At 37.2% G+C, this 16,520-nt stretch overlaps 1 protein-coding gene across 1 annotated transcript; it reads left to right on the top strand.

Moving 5' to 3' along the window:
• The first annotated feature begins 245 nt into the window (after nt 1-245).
• UBE2B (ubiquitin conjugating enzyme E2 B) lies at nt 246-14,877 on the top strand. Its single transcript, XM_082836899.1, has 6 exons — nt 246-371; nt 2,495-2,575; nt 4,305-4,330; nt 8,037-8,126; nt 11,435-11,523; nt 12,782-14,877. The coding sequence occupies exons 1-6, from the start codon at nt 328-330 to the stop codon at nt 12,908-12,910; spliced, it is 459 nt and encodes a 152-aa protein (XP_082693025.1). The 5' UTR covers nt 246-327; the 3' UTR covers nt 12,911-14,877.
• Nucleotides 14,878-16,520: the final 1,643 nt, after the last annotated feature.

Genomic DNA, 16,520 nt, shown 5'->3' with positions numbered 1-16,520 from the left:
CGGTATTTCTTAATCACAATCTCCAGCCTGAGCACAGAGAACAATAATTGGTCGATTCGTTCAGGAAGCCAAAATGGATAGCGTCCTTGCTAAAGGGCTCCCATAACGAGCTCTCCTACGTCCCGTCCCCTTCTCCCCATCCCTCACTCCATGGTACTGGCGGAGGGCGGAGGGATCTGGAGGCGGCGGAGGGAGACGTCATTGCAGGCTTGTTTGTGCAACCTCGGCTGAGGCAGTGACCCACAGTGATTCGACCGCCGCGCCGGGGGGTGGGGGGGCTGCGCGGGACTTTTTTTTTTCAGACTGACCGCGGGGCAGCTGGGGAGCATGTCGACCCCGGCCCGGAGGAGACTTATGCGGGATTTCAAGCGGTAAGGGCCTTCATCTTCGTCTGGATGACGGCTCCTCCCCAAAGCTACGGGGCTGCAGGGCGGGGATCCGGGAACCTTCCTCTCATGACCCTAAGAGGGCCGCTGTGGGCCCAGCGGGACGGATGGAAGCCCAGTCCTAGCCCCTGTTAGCACTCTTGTCCTTGCCTGTTCATTCGTCCGACGTAAGAAATTTCGATACCTTCTCGCCACCCCTTCCCCCTCAAAAAGTAAAAAGATGGCCATGGGCTGTCCTAGGATTCCCTGCTGCCCACTTGTCCCAGTTGCCCGGTGTCTCGCCCTGGCGTTCAAACCTCCTCCCCCGCCCCTGCACCTTGCCGTACCTCCTCTCTCTGCCTTAAAAGCAGGCCCTTGCAGAAGCCTTTCCTCTCGCTAGCTGCACCAGTTAGCTTTGTTCGATGGCCTTGCGGTCTCCTTCGAGGGCCAGGGTTGGGGCCAAACCCTCTCTCCCTCCCCATTCTTTCTGCAGTGAGGGTGGGGTCTGATGCTCTGGGGCCGGTGGTTAACCGATCCTCCGAAACCCGACTCTCTCCCCGCCCTCCTGAAAGGACCTTGAGAACTGGCTTAGAGGGCTGGGACTCGGGCTGGCAACCCCAGCTGCCTGTGCTTTCTGGAACTCAGCTCTGTGGCCTGGTGTATAAAAGCCCTATCTATAGCCTCCAAAGCCTGGGGAAATGCCGCCTTGGAGACTGGCGCTAACCTGATACTCCCTGGGCCTCCTTTTGTAAAGTAGGGTTTTGTTAGGAGGTGTTGGGGTTAGTGAGGAGGAAGTGACTTTTTTACAGTTGTTTCCCGTTGATTGAATGCTTGGAGGTACGGGGAGAAAAATGACCGAGAAAGCTTAGCGCTACGCTCCTCTGCGCATTTTTAAGTGTTTTTCTAGGGAGACCCGCCCTGCTTGAGGCAAAATACCTAGTGTAAAAACTTAGAACGGCGGCTCGGGAAGTAATCTCTCAACTTCATTATAAACTCTTAAATGAGGCACTTGGAAGCCATTGTTTGGGGCTTTGGCCAGTTTATCATTGAGTGTATTCGTAACTTAGCCTTTATCTTTGGTGGGCGGGCTTCAAGCAGCATATCCTGTAACGCTTCTGTTCGTTGTGGCCTATTCTGCTTGAGGTTGACTAAAAAGAGCCATTCTGGGGGGTGACTAATATCAAGTATCTTACCACATGGCAGTCTGTATATATATATATATATATATATATATATATATATATATATATATATATATATATATATATATATATATAATGTAGCATTTATTTTTTACTGAGATGACAGTCTTTAAAAGGAGATGCTCATTTTGGTGCAGAACTCACTTTCTACAGCTTGAAACCAGTACATTTCAGATTAACTCCCATGAGTGAAATTCAAATATTAAAACTTCCCAGTTCGTGGCCATTGTTACCCTGGTTTCTTACTGCAATTCTCTGCTTAATTCTGAGTTGTATACTTGGCATCTTTGGTAGTTTTCCAAGGGTCTTCGGTTGCAAGAATTTGATTATGACAAATGTTGGAAGGTAGCTTTGTATTGAGTTGCATGATCTGAGAGGTAGATTTAGTGTTGGTGCAGAGCTTTTAAAATAGGGACTGAGGGGAAAATCTAACCAAAGCTTTGATTATTTTAAAACCTATTGCCAATTGAAGCAAATGGGATAAAGTAACTCTACTGCTTAAAACTAGTTTCCTAATTAAATTGGATATACGTGTGTTTTCAGTCATTTAGTGTTTACACTGAGGTGGGTTTCTTTTGGTTTTGGGGGGAGGAATATTTGGTGGCCATGTTGCACAAGTAACTGTGGTTAGGACTCACGAAGTCTTTGCATGTTCACAACAGTAAAATTGTTTTTTCATTTGAGGTTTTTACTTTGTTGTTACTGTTGAAGGCAGTTCTTGAACAGATATCTTAACTTTGGTGATACTTGAAGAGGGATGACTCCAAGGCGCTTTTAAGTCATGGTTTATTCCAGCCCAGCACAAGAACAAGGAAATTGATTTACTTTGTTTCTCAAAGTAGATGGTGTACAGTCCATAGGTGTTCTGTTTGGCGTTCTTAGTGGCCTTAATGTTCAACTCTTAAAATTTCTACTCTGGATTTCTAGATTGCAAGAGGACCCACCTGTGGGTGTCAGTGGCGCACCATCTGAAAACAACATCATGCAGTGGAATGCAGTTATATTTGGGTGAGTTGAAAGAAATGACAAATGGTAGGTGTGGTGATTCTTTTAAGAAAAGTGAATGTATAACAAGTAGGAAAGGAAGCTGAGGGATCAGGGATCTTACAAAAACTGCAAGGTAAAAAAGAATTCTGAGAAGAGTTTCGGCAGTTACATAAAATTTATGATTTTATGATCACTTTGGGCTTTACTTGATAAAAATGTCATTTGAGACTAAAGGAGAAAGATAAATTATTTTGTGGAAAATGTGCCAAGCAAATTCTTATGCTTGCATTCTACTAGAACTGTAAAAAGGCTAGGAACCAAAAATACTAGAACTTCCACCATGGTAAGGATTTAAATGAAAAATGTTTCACACCTCAGTGTGAAATAACTGAATGGAGCCTTTTGAGATGCATTCTTACCTTTTACAGATAGTATATATTTTATATATGCTTTTTAATTTAAATTTTCCATATGGTTTTTCTTTAGTTTTCTAGAACTGGATTGTATTTTCTTTCACTCTTTTTAAACTAGGGTTTTGCACTAAAACTTTAAAGGATTACTTTTTGTAAACAGAATTCTGAATTGCTCTTGAATCAGTTATGAGAGTCTACGTTAAACACTAGTGGAAAAATGAGGGTAGTTTACACTTCTAATTCAGGCTGTTAGCATGCTTCTTTGAGATCCTGAATGTGCCTTGCAAGTGGTAATTAAACTTCTTGTTGCTGCTTAGGAAAGATGAAACTGGAATGTGGTAGCAAGAAAAAGATTTGGGCAAAAGAAACTGGCTTTCTTGGTGACATCAGATAAATCCAGTCGATTTGAACAAGAGCTATTGCTCTTTTGAAAAGCAGGACACTTTGGTGTCATAATTATCTTTTTTTTTTTTTGCGGTACGCGGGCCTCTCACCGCTGTGGTCTCTGCTGCTGTGGAGCACAGGCTCCGGAAACGCAGGCCCAGCGGCCATGGCTCACGGGCCCAGCCGCTCCACGGCACGCGGGATCCTCCCGGACCAGGCCACAAACCAGCGTCCTCCGCATCGGCAGGCGGACTCCCAACCACTGCGCCACCAGGGAAGCCCTTCTTTTTTTAATATAAATTTATTTATTTATTTTTGGTTGCATTGCTGTGCATGGGCTTTCTCTAGTTGCAGCGAGTGGGGGCTACTCGTTGCAGTGCCCAGGCTTCTCATTGCGGAGGCTTCTCTTGTTGCAGAGCACATGCTCTAGGTGCGCAGGCTTCAGTAGTTGTGGCAGGCAGGCTTAGTTGCTCCGTGGCATGTTGGGATCTTCCTGGACCAGGGCTCGAACATTTGTTCCCTGCATTGGCAGGCGGATTCTTAACCACTGCGTCACCAGGGAAGTCTATGGTGTCATAATTATCTTAAACTAAAGGGTATTGATTTCCATCTTACATTGAAAGTAAGACTTTTCCTCTTAAGAATACAGATATTTACAAAAGCGTTGGTATTTATGAACTGAATTCTTTTTGTGCTAAAATTATGACAAGTTTTTTTTGTTTTGTTTTTTGAAAAGCCACCCTAAAAGGAAAACTTTGAAAATTAAAGTTACCCTTTATGTCTACATCAATAAAAATCCAGGGCTATGGTGATACTAAATTAATAATAACTTGAATACTCCACAAATGACCAGAATGAGCCCCTCTTTCTCTGAGTTTATTCTTTCCACTTGTGAGAATCAGGAAAAAGCTGAATGAAAAACTTCTTTTAATCAGAAATCTTCTTGTTTTCAGACCAGAAGGGACACCCTTTGAAGATGGTAAGTCATTCTCAATGTTTTCTATTAAGAGGCTTCTTTTAAGTAGGGAATTGTAACACCAACCTATCTAGTTAACTAGTTTCTATTGTTAATAGGTCAAATTGTAACTAAATAATGCTACTGAGAATTTATAGTTTACAAAGGACTGTCTTCTCAAATCAGCTTGATCACCTTCATTACTAGTTCCCTATTACTTTGATATTGGCTGTAGAACTCTAAGCCTAGATTAGATGGTGGGGTCTATGTTGAGAATAGTTTAAATGGCTTTGTATCATGCTAAAAGTGTCCCTGAGGTAAACATCAGAAGGGTAATCATGCTTTTTTAACTTTATGTATATTGATCAGGTGCTGAGCTGAAATTGTTCTTAATCATACACAGCGGCCAGTAGCTTCACGTAACAGCTAGCATTTGACACCCGTAAACAGTTACCATTCTGCAGGACCTTTTGCATCTTAAATTCAGTGTTTTCACCAAGAGCCAGGAAAATGGAAAACTCCTTCTAACATGTTTTTATAGTTGAACTTCTCAAATTGATTTTAACCAGATACTTAGTTTCCCTAATTATAGCATGGATTTTTAAAAAATGTTAAACAGGTTTGTCTTAGTTATCACAGTGGCTTCAGAATTAACCCATGAAGGATATTTGTACAAATAATGATTGCAGAAGTATTTTTAAGGAGATAACCTGAATGTTCAATAGGAGAAGTGGTTAAGCAAATTATGATATATCTAGACTCTAGAATATTATGTACCTATTAAAGAATAAGGTAGATCTGGACATATATCTGAGGAGACAAAAAAGTTGCAGAATGTATGTTGTAATACCACATTTTTACTAAATACATGCATGCAAGTGTGTGTGGTTAAAGGGGGTTATATACCATACTGTTACCAGTGATTACCTCTAAATGGGGGTTAAGGAGTTGAAGAGAGGTACTCAAGGAATTCAGCTTTTTACTTTATACCAGAGGATTCTTAAGGGTGGTCCATAAACCCCTTAAGTTCCCTGTGACCCTTTCAGGGGTTCCATGGGATCAAAACTGTCTTCATACCAGTAGTGAGACATTTGCCTTTTTCATTGTATTAACATTAGCTCTGATGGTACAAAAGCGATAGTGGTTAAAACTGGCCCTAAGCAGTTTAGCACCTTGGCATATATCAAGACAGTGGCACCAAACTGCTGGGAGTCATTGTATTTTTTGCATTTTAAAAGATGCCAGTTTCAGTTTAAAATGTCTTCATGAAAAAGTGGGAATTTATTAATATTACTAAATTCTGACCGTTGAGTATGCATCCTTTTAACATTCTGCGTGATGAAGTTGGAAGTATGCATGAAACACTTCTCTTGCATACCAAACTATGATGGTCGTCTAGAGGGAAAGCAGTTCTGCAGTCGTTTGAGCTGCAACTTCAATTACTGCTTTTCTCGTGGAACATTTTTTACTTGAAGGAATGACTGACAAACTGGTTATTTAGACTCGAGTATGTATTTGGTTGACATATTCTTAAAAGTTACCAAAATAAGCTGTTAGGTCAAGCAAAGTGACTGACAGTATTTGTAGCTGCTGATAAAATGACGGCTTCCCAATACTTTTAAGACTTCTCTCATGAGATCAGTAGGTGGTATTACCTGTTGTGATTTTTTTTTTGATGGAGTGTATATGTAATGAAATATGGCTACATTTAGAAGATTTGGATAGCTCAGTGAACCAATATTTTCCAAATGGCCAATGTATTAGAAAATTATGGATGGATAAAAGATATATGCAGTATGCAACAGTTGTTAATGTAACTGATGCAGAAAGTTTATGTGGTTTCAGATTCTACATTGCAGCTAACCTTTAAAAACGTACCATTTCTTCGGTGTAATATCAAAGAATATCTACAATTATCTGAAAAGGCTATGAAAATAGTCTTTTCCTTTTTCATTTGCATATTTGTGTGAGGCCTGATTTTCTTCCTGTACCTCAACCAAAACAGCACGTTGCAACAGATCGAACGCAGAAGCAGCTAAGAGAATGCAGCTGTCTTCTATTAAGCTAATCATTTAAGAGATTTGCCAATATGTAAAACAATGTTACACTTCTCACTAACTTGGTTGGGGGAAATATAGTTATTTTCATTAAATGTTACTTAGGTTAATGTGTATACAGTTGTTAATAAATATGTTAAGTTTTCCTTGAGTTATAGTTTCTAATATAGTAAATATAGATAGAGCCTGTGATGTGCTGGAGGCAGCTTATACCGATTATGAGAATAGATTGTTTAAAAATTTGGGGGAATTTTTGCAAGTTGGTTATTAAAGAGCCCATATTTTAAAATTATTTTCAATTTTTGGTGGAAATACCATAAAATGGTATGCTGTTGCATGTATCTCTTCCCAACTTCACATTCAGTGACTTCACTTTGGAAACTTGGCGTGGTTGGGAGTAAGAGTATAAAGGGGTCCTGAGACCCCATAATGTGAATTTAAAAAGGTTAAAAAAAGCTGTTTCATATTTTTGTTTGTCTGAAGTGTTAATGTTGTCCATTTTTATAATTAAAATCAAAACTGTAAAATTATAGAATTAGGTATAAGGCTATCTTTGCTAATGTACATTTCATAGAATCTCTATTAATATATCAAAATGTGAATTAAATATCATCTTTGATTTTGTTTGTATCTTTGGCCTCCCTAATCCCAAATTTCCAAACAAAACATGTAAAGAGGTAGAGGTTACATACTGAATATATGACTAATGAAAATAAAATATTAAATATTTTACTGAACACATGCCTCTGATACTGGAGTCATGAGTTTAGAATTTAGGGTGAGAAAGGGTTTTTGTTTTGTTTTTTTTTAAACTGCATTGATGAAATAAGGAAAGAAGCTTGTGGAGACATCTGGAATGGTTTTAAACTTTTATTGACTTCATTAGGAATAAGCCTCAACTTACTATGCCCAAGGTGTTGTGGTTGGAGCACGTATCCAACCTTCAGGTAGATTTCCTCAAAATAAAAGGACTCTGGATAGTGAATAAATGCAAAAGGAGGCTAGAAAGACAAACACGAAACTATTAACAGTGGTTGTTTCTGCTAAATAGATTTGGAATTTGAGTTAAGAGCTCTTCTTTGTACACTCTGAACAGATAGACTTTATTATAAATGCATAGTTTTTTTAAATGCCTGTCTCTTTTGACCATAAGATAATGATTTAGACTGACCAAAATGTACTGTATTGGTCTATAACCAACAGTAGGCAGTTACACTAATGCTTAACTGATTCTTGGCATACTTAAGTGATAGGGACAGAGCAGACTTTTCACATTAGTGGCCATGCCTCCAATCTGAGTCCTTTGTCATGTGGTGGTGAGCCCATCTCAAAATCATTTGGCACCCCCTTCTAAGTTACAATAAATTATTTGTAGTTCCTCAAATGTGCATTTAGAATTTTGGTAGCTAGGGCAAAATTGCTTTCCAACAATATGACAGTTAATGTTCCCACCAGTAGCACGTGTAAGTGCTGTACCCCCCAAGTGCTTGCCAATGCTGTATGTTATCAGTACATAAATAGTATATTTAGTATGTTTTATGCGCTAAACCAAAATTGACATTAATTTTTGTATGGTCGTGCAAAAGCCAGCATGGGCTTGGGAGTTCATTGATGAAGAGAGAGAAAAGTTATGCTTGTCTTTACTGTAATTATTTTGGTTTGTTTCTATCTAGGTACTTTTAAACTAGTAATAGAATTTTCTGAAGAATATCCAAATAAACCGCCAACTGTTAGGTTTTTATCCAAAATGTTTCATCCAAATGGTAAGTAGCAATTTATTAGCCTTTGCAAATGATAGGAGGAAAAAAGAGTTGTTTCATCCTTTTAGGTCTTGCCCATACTTCTCGTTATTAGGGCCCACTTCTAGATGTTGCTTCTATGTCAATATTAACCATACTTTTGTAGTCTGGAATCTTATCAAGGTTCTAGATTTGAGATAAAGTTTTGTTTTAATAACTTCTGATTTTAAAGTAATATCTATTTATTTATCAAAATGTGAAAGATACTAAGGATTTATAGCTTAAAATTTAGCTTGCAGGTAAATGTACAAAATTAAGATCATGTTGTATGTAAGGTTAAGTAATTTATACATAACATGAACATTTTCACTTATTAAACATTCTTTTGTATCTTTTTTTTTCTCCTCCTTTGGCCGCGCCACGCGGCTTTGGGGTCTTAGTTCCCCAACGAGGGATCGAACCTGGGCTCCCGGCAGGGAGAGCACGGAGTCCTAACCACTGGACCACCAGGGAATTCCCTATATCATTCTTAATGGCTGCAAAATGTTCTGTTATATGAGTTTATCATTATTTATTTAATCATTGTCCAGTTGGTGATTTTTAATTGTTTACAGTTTTAAACAGCACATTTTTCTTGAAAATAAATCTTCTCAAATACCCATGAATAAGTTTTTAGAAGTAGGATTACTAGGTCAAAGGTTTGTATGTTTTTAAGGGTTTTTTTTAAATACAGTTTTCCTCCCTTGTTACTATTTTTACTTTTAGCAGTTTATTACTATTTTCCATAAATGATTGCTAAGTGACTTTTGTAATTAAATTTGCTCTTCCTGACTTATTGCTCTTTACTTCTAATAAATTTGTATTCCTGGATTATAAATTACTGTATGAAAGACTTATTTTCCAGAATATTTAAGTTCTCTTTCCCTTTTATATCCTTTGCACATTTAAATGTGGTTTTCCATCAGTTAACTTACTTTCAGGAGGAACATTTTCAGAGGTCCTCTTGATTGTGCATCTAGTCTAGAACTACAGACTACGTGAGAAAACTGCAGGCAGATAGGGATCTCCCTACTCATAGGAGAGAGGTGTGTTTGTGTGTCTGGAATCAAGGTGACTTCCCAATAATAGATTAGATCATAGATTTAGCCTTTGTGCTTTATTGCTGTGAAGTTGCTTTTTCTTTCAAGGTCTTCCCCCACCCAGAGGCAAGGCAGCTTTAATTTTATTTTCTGTTTCTGTTCTGAGGAAATTTTCAAGTCATTTATTATCATTTATTCTACTGTAGCTTTACTAGCTTAGACTTGTTAGTGAATCGACCCAAACTGTAGTAAGGGAGCTCTGTAAATCAAGGTAGAAAAGACTGGAATGTGCAAGGAGTATATGTGTATAGGCTTAAGATTTTCAGCCTTAACAAATTTATAAGGAAACAGCGTATTTGATTTTTATCCCTTCATATTAATAACATGGTTTCCCTTTTTTCCACTATCAGTACCTTATTTAGTTAACTTCCTAGTTTGCTTTTTTTAAACATCTTTATTAAAAGATTCACATACTGTGCTACTCACCCATTTAAGTTGTACAATTCAGTGGTTTTTAGTATCTTCACTGAGTTGTGCAACCATCACCATTATCAATTTTAGAACATTTTTATCACCCTCCCCCCAAAATCCCATGCCTATTAGCAGTCACTCCCCATCCCCATCCCCCCCGCCTCCCAGCCATAGGCAACCACTGATGTATTTTCACTCTACAGGTTTGCTTATTCCGGACATTTCATATAAATGGAATCATTTAATATATGTGGTCCTTTGTGATTGATTTCTTTCAGCTGACACAGTTTTCAGGTTCATCTGTGTTGTAACACATGCCTGTACTTCATTTCCTTTTATTGCTGAGTGATAATCCATTGTATGGATAGACTACATTTTGTTCATTCATCAGTTGATGGATGTTCAGTTTCTAGTTTACTTTTGGATTACTTCTCAAAAATAGTTACTAGTTCAAAACTTTAAAATCATTTTACAGTTTTATGGGTTTTACAGAGGTGATGATTTTTGCTTTGGACTTGCTAAGTTTGATGTTCCTATGGGATACACAGTAAGCGGTTGACTATGCTGCTTTAAAGCTGAGAGTTAAATCTGGTCTAACGCTAACAATTGGAAGTACCTAGCACATAGATAGTAATAATTGAGGCCATGAATAAAATTGCCCAGAGGGTGTGTAATGGGTAAGAAGGAAGAGGACTGAGGATAGAGCCCTGAGGAATGACAGTACTTAAGTGTAATTTGCCTCCTCTCCCCAAAAAGGCCTCACTTATTCCTGTTTGATGCAGAGTGGTCTGGCTTGTTCTGCATTCCACAGTTTGGCAGTATCTATAACATTTAAATATATTTATCCTTTGTCAACACAGCGATTCTGCTTCTGGAAATTTATTGTAGAGATAAATAATCTGGCAAGTTCTGGATAAAAATTTATGTTCATTGTATTCTCACATAATCAGTTCAGGAGGGGGGAAAAGCCCCTCAAATGTTAGACTTTTAAAACGGTAATCCCTTGATTTTTATTTTTATTATGAAAGGAATGCATACTTATTGGAAAAACAAATCATAAAGTACAAGGAAAGGTAAAGAAGATAATACCCTTCATAATCCTACTATTTACAGATATTTACATTTTGGCATTTAGTCTTACAAATGTTTTTGTGACTGCATATACTTCAGATGAAAATATTTATAAATAATTCTTTATAAAAAATGGAATTATCCTAAATAAGTAATTGGAAACTTATTAATGTAATATATTGAGGGTGTCATTCTACATTAATTAACATATGGTAGATGTATATCATTTCTGGCGGCAGTATTGGTATGTACCGTTAATAATGTACCATTATTTAGCCAGTCCCCTCACTGTGGACCAAAGGTAGTTTCCAGTTTGTCACTTCTATAAAGAGTATTATAGTGAACATCCTGTAAATAAAACTTTGCATGTCCATGATTATTACTTTTAGAGTGGAATTGCTATGTCAAAAATTCAGCTTTTTTATCCCCCCAAGAATTTTATTTAGGAATATTTGGAAATGTGGAATTTAAACAGATTTGCTATATGGTATGTAATGAAAAAATTTAACTCTCACTCAGCCTCCTGATCAAAAGGCGCGTAAAGAGTCCTTAGTTTGAGACTGATTTTCCTGTGAGACAAAAAGTTTTAGTTATTGACTAATGTTCAAGATTTCTGACTGAGCCAAGCATTCGGTTTGTGGTAAAAATTTCTCTTTAATTGTTAGAAATGACAAAGTTAATATGTAACCAATTTTAGTGTTGTCTTTGCAGTGTATGCTGATGGTAGCATATGTTTAGATATCCTTCAGAATAGATGGAGTCCAACATATGATGTATCTTCTATCTTAACATCAATTCAGGTAAGCATGTGTTAGGATGCATCTTAACTTTTCAAGATTCTATGGGATATAATTGGCTCTTTTAGGATCAATTTAAAGGCCAAGTGAGCAAACTAACCTTCCCAACACTAAGGGTAACCAGTGGCAGAGCTTGGACAAAACCCTCATGATTTTTATACAACCGATCTGCTTTTTCATTTGTGACCACATTGGATCAAATACACAATCATTCTGATCAAATTTAAGTATAAAGTGTTCTCACAGGTCAGGTGTTTGTTTTGTTTCGTTTGGGTTTTTTGGGTTTTTTTTTTTTGCCACACCACAAGGCTTGTGGAATCTTAGTTCCCTGACCAGGGATTGAACCCATACCCCCTGCAGTGAAGGTGCAGCGTCCTAACCACTGGACCACCAGGGAATTCCCTCACGGGTCAAGTATTATTCGTGCCCAAAAAGAAGAGTCTTCTTGGGGAGAGATAAAGATGATTGTTTAGAAAAAAACATAGGGACCTCAAGAAACTGCAGAAGTGCAGAGAAGCATTGAGTATGTTGCCCCATCCAAGAAATTCTATTTTAAACGAAAGTAAATAACTATTTGCCAAAGTACTCTGGCAGAATATTTCAGAGTTGACCTTGAATGACAGTTTGGGGGAGGGGTGGGGGGGTGAGTGATGTTTTAGTTATATGGATTTGAGAGGAGCAGAAGTAACGTTTTTGGTTTATGACCTTTTTAAAGTTTTTTCTGTCACACTTCTGCTTTAATTCAGGTCATCTTATAAAGTGTTTTCGGCTTTCCTGTTTCATTCCCTTGCTGCTAGGTGCATATGTTTTGTTGATTAAAGGAAACAAGGTACACCACCCAACTTACTGTCAGAAATTTGCAAACTTACCTCAGTAATAGAGTTTAACTTTGGAAAATGTTAGTTGCTAAGCTATTTTATAGATATTGTGTATTAACCAAATCAAGTTGTTTATTTCCTGGTTAATGTCTCAGTATGCTGAAGAATACTGTTCTTTTCCAATTTCTTTGAGATTAGAGATCTTAAGGCAATTAAGAACTATCTGTTTTGAAAGCTTAAGTTTTCTAGCAGCAGGAAACTTCTTACTGTATTTATCAAACCATTTCTGAAAGTACTTAGATCTAAAAATATGTAAGACGTACTAATTTCTGTCTTTCTTCATAGAATAATTTGTTTTATACAACTTCTGTGCTCCATATCGGACCCATGTTAATATAAAGAATAACTCTACAAATATGTTTTATCTCTGTCTTTCCTTCTAGTCTCTGCTGGATGAACCAAATCCAAATAGTCCAGCCAATAGCCAGGCAGCACAGCTTTATCAGGAAAACAAACGAGAATACGAGAAAAGAGTTTCGGCCATTGTTGAACAAAGCTGGAATGATTCATAATAGACAACTGGTCTGTTAATCTTTTTCATCATTGTTGTGTATAATTTACCTCTCAGTAGAAAGGCTAACAAATTTTAAGTGCCACAGGTTTTAAGGATTCTGCAGAAAAAAAAACCTTCGGTTTAGAACCTACAAAAGCTTGTGTATCTTGATTAATGTACTTTTTATTGCATGGTGTGAACTAAGTTATTGCTTACATAAATTTGTAATATATCCTGTTTGTATTTTTTTCCAAGTGTATAATGTTGGTGTGGAGTTTTCATGACAGAATATACACATTTTGTAAATCTGTACTTTTTTCAAATATTGAATGCCTTATTTTTGAATTCTTTAGATTTTTAAATTGGAGAAAAGCACTTAAAGTTTTTTATATATGAATATTACATGTAAAGCTGTTAAAATACATAACTTCAGTGCAAGAGACTTTGTCACTTATTTCCTTATCTGAGTAGGAGGGGTTAATAAGTCTCTAGCTCTCCATCAATTGATAGTTTCATTTCTAATTTCAAAAGAACAGATTTATATTTTATCAAGAAATTCTTCAAATTTGATTCTAAACACCAATTATAATCTCAAACTTTATTTTGAATGTACCTATATTAGTTTCAGTTGAGCAATTATAGACATAACTGGTTTGATTCTGTCCAACTCTGTATTTAGGCCACTTGTTACTGTTTCTTCATGCACTACTTACTGTTAAACTCTACCTTTTGGGATTTCACAATTTGCACCTCCACCACGAGGAATTGGCACCTCTACCATGAGCAGAGAGCTGATGCAACTTATTTTGCTGCTTGATAGCACTTTAAAAGATTTTTGATAATGTGAAAAAGTAAACTGTCAACATTTACCAAAAACTCATGCCCCACTATTAACAATAAATAAGAACTTGTTGCATTGGTTTGAACAAGGCAGATATTTGGAAGGAATCTTGGTGTAATTTAAATATTTGAAAACTGCCTTTTAATGCAATTGCCTATCTTTTTATTCTGGAAAAATGTTTTAACACCAGGGCCTGCTGAGTTGCTTTCTCTTGTGGAGATTTTTTTTTTTTAATCTCCTAAGTTGTATAAAATTTGTACTGCATTTTCATTTACTGGATAAACAAAACACAATATTGAAGAAAGCTAATAACAAAGCTATCCTATGCCTTCAAATAGTATAGAAAATGGAAAATATACAAGTAAATTCTGTTGAACCACCTGTGTAGTCTTTCTAGTAGTTAAAAGAGCTATTTCATTAACCCCAAGAGTTTCTTACACATTCATACTAGCTTAGTAAGCTAACAGCTTTTCTATTGAAAGACTGATTCCTCTACTGGAAGACTGTAGGATGGCAATATCTATAGGTTCTATTTATTAAGCAAATTTTAGAAAGGATAAGTGCTGATGTTTCCCTTTAAAAGTTAATACTTGGGAAATTTGGGGGTAAGTATGATCTTAGGGAACTTTTGATACAATTGAGAGTTAACTCACTGGAATTATGCCCCCACCCCCCAAAAAAAAGATGCTTTATTTCACGGTACTTTTTGGTCATATCAAATGTGTGATACTTCTATATTCAGCTCTAAAACAGTTTCTTTAGACATGTACTCCAGTGACTGTCTCTTAGATTAAATATACAGTAGCTATGATAGTCTCCCCTCTTATTTCATTAAATGTTATTTGGATACTACTTCAAAATCTATTTTTATCCTTAACCTGTTTTCCCTATTTAAAACTGAAATATTTCAAGTATTGATAGATAATTATAAGGAAGTTACATCTTACTTCGCAGGGAGTTAATGAGCTCTAATTCCTAAATTCAACACATGCATAAAACTCATATCTAGCCCCCATTCCTATTGGAGAAAATTCTTAGGAATGTTCCATCTCTCAATGACTCTTACACAATTTTTTTCTTCAGCCTTGGAACAGATTCCTGTTTCTTTGGTTGAATACCAGATGCACTTCAATTTACAAAGTCATGTCATGCAAAGAATGTTTACTCTAAAATTTACTACATAAATTTTATAAATGTATGGTACAGCAAGAGGCTAGAACTAATTTATTTTGGTACAAATTTGGATTTATGTTAAAGATTAAGTGCATTTGTGATGTGCAATTCCTCTGTAACAGTACTTCTAACATAACTCTGTGCGAGGCACTATTCTAAGCACTTTAACATGATCACATTTCAAACTCAGAGTAATCTTATGAGGTGGGTACTACCATATTACAGATGAGGAAACTAGGTACAGATCAAGTAACTTTCTCAAGGTCAACCAGCCAGTATCTGATAGAGCTGGGATTTGAACCCAGGCAGTCTGGTCTTTTAGCCAATAACTATACTATCCCTTAAGAGATGTTAAGGGATTGAGTTTAGTTTTAAAATTCTACTGAACTTAAATATTCATCCCACTTTGTGAAAATATCATGTTGATTGAGTTTTATATAGACTTGTATCTATCCAGTGAAGAGGTTTTCACCATTTTCCACTTTTTTTTTGTAATGTAAACAAGTAAAGTCTGGATATAGGAACACTCTGATCTCTGATAGAAAGCACTCTTGACTTATACACCAGTTTTTTTCCCCTTCCTAGAAATATCCTTGAGTCTGTACAGACACACACACACCCCGCAAAATTTAAAAGTTCCATGAATATGAATAACTTCTGAAACTGATCTAAAAATTCTTCCTCATGTAGTGGAAGGTAGTGGAGAGGAAAGCGATTGAAGGTGGCTTATTTAGTAAGTCTGTTGTGTGCCCAGTAAACGAGGTACCTGTCTTAATTTATTCATTTAGTACTCTTGATTGATTGATTGATTGCGGTACACGGGCCTCTCACTGTTGTGGCCTCTCCCGTTGTGGAGCACCGGACGCGCAGGCTCAGCGGCCATGGCTCACGGGCCCAGCCACTCTGCGGCATATGGGATCTTCCCGGACCAGGGCACGAACCCGTGTCCCCTGCATCGATCGGCAGGCAGACTCTCAACCACTGCGCCACCAGGGAAGCCCCATTTAGTACTCTTAAAAGACAGAAGCCTGGGGCTCAAAAACAATTTAGAGTTATGTCTAAGGTAACCAATTCTCCCAGGTTTTAAGAGAGATCAAGTTTTTAGGTCTTGGTGTTATTACAATTCCTTTCTAGTGCATTCAGCAATGCAGAGTCCCAAAGGAATCTGGTATGTGGGGATTATGTATGTAAACAGAAAAGTCCATAGGTGGAAAGCTATTAAAGGTAAATGAAATTGTCCATAGGACAGGGGCCTTGTGCAAAGATGGTACTTCAGTTCCTATCTAGTTGGGGAAAAACTAAACTGTTGTCTGATATGGGGAAATTCTAGTTATCTTGTTCTAATATATGATGTAGAGCACAAAGATATATTAGAAACACACACAAAGATGTGTGTGCTGTTTTTTCAGTAATTTCTCCCCACCATCACTACAGGTTTTTAAAACAACTTTGTCAATAATAACCTGAGGTTTTTTAAGTTTTCTGTTCATTGCATGGACTAGGGCTTTCTTTTAGATGGGCCCAAAAGATGAACGAGGTGCACCCTATACAAAACTCTCTTAGTTCAGCAACATTAGTTCCTTGCTGGTTGAAATCAAGAGCCCTGGAAGGAAAA

Source organism: Leucopleurus acutus (assembly GCF_964270905.1).
Source record: "Leucopleurus acutus genome assembly, chromosome: 3".
In the NCBI taxonomy this organism is placed as follows: Eukaryota; Metazoa; Chordata; class Mammalia; order Artiodactyla; family Delphinidae; genus Leucopleurus; species Leucopleurus acutus.
Note: the sequence above shows the minus strand (reverse complement) of the source record. Positions and strands in the feature narration are given on the sequence as shown.

Coding starts and splice junctions, on each gene's coding strand:
- UBE2B (XM_082836899.1), top strand. CDS start 328: ATGTCGACCCCGGCCCGGAGGAGACTTATGCGGGATTTCAAGCG. Junction 372..2,494: donor CTTATGCGGGATTTCAAGCG/GTAAGGGCCTTC, acceptor CTGGATTTCTAG/ATTGCAAGAGGACCCACCTG. Junction 2,576..4,304: donor TGGAATGCAGTTATATTTGG/GTGAGTTGAAAG, acceptor TCTTGTTTTCAG/ACCAGAAGGGACACCCTTTG.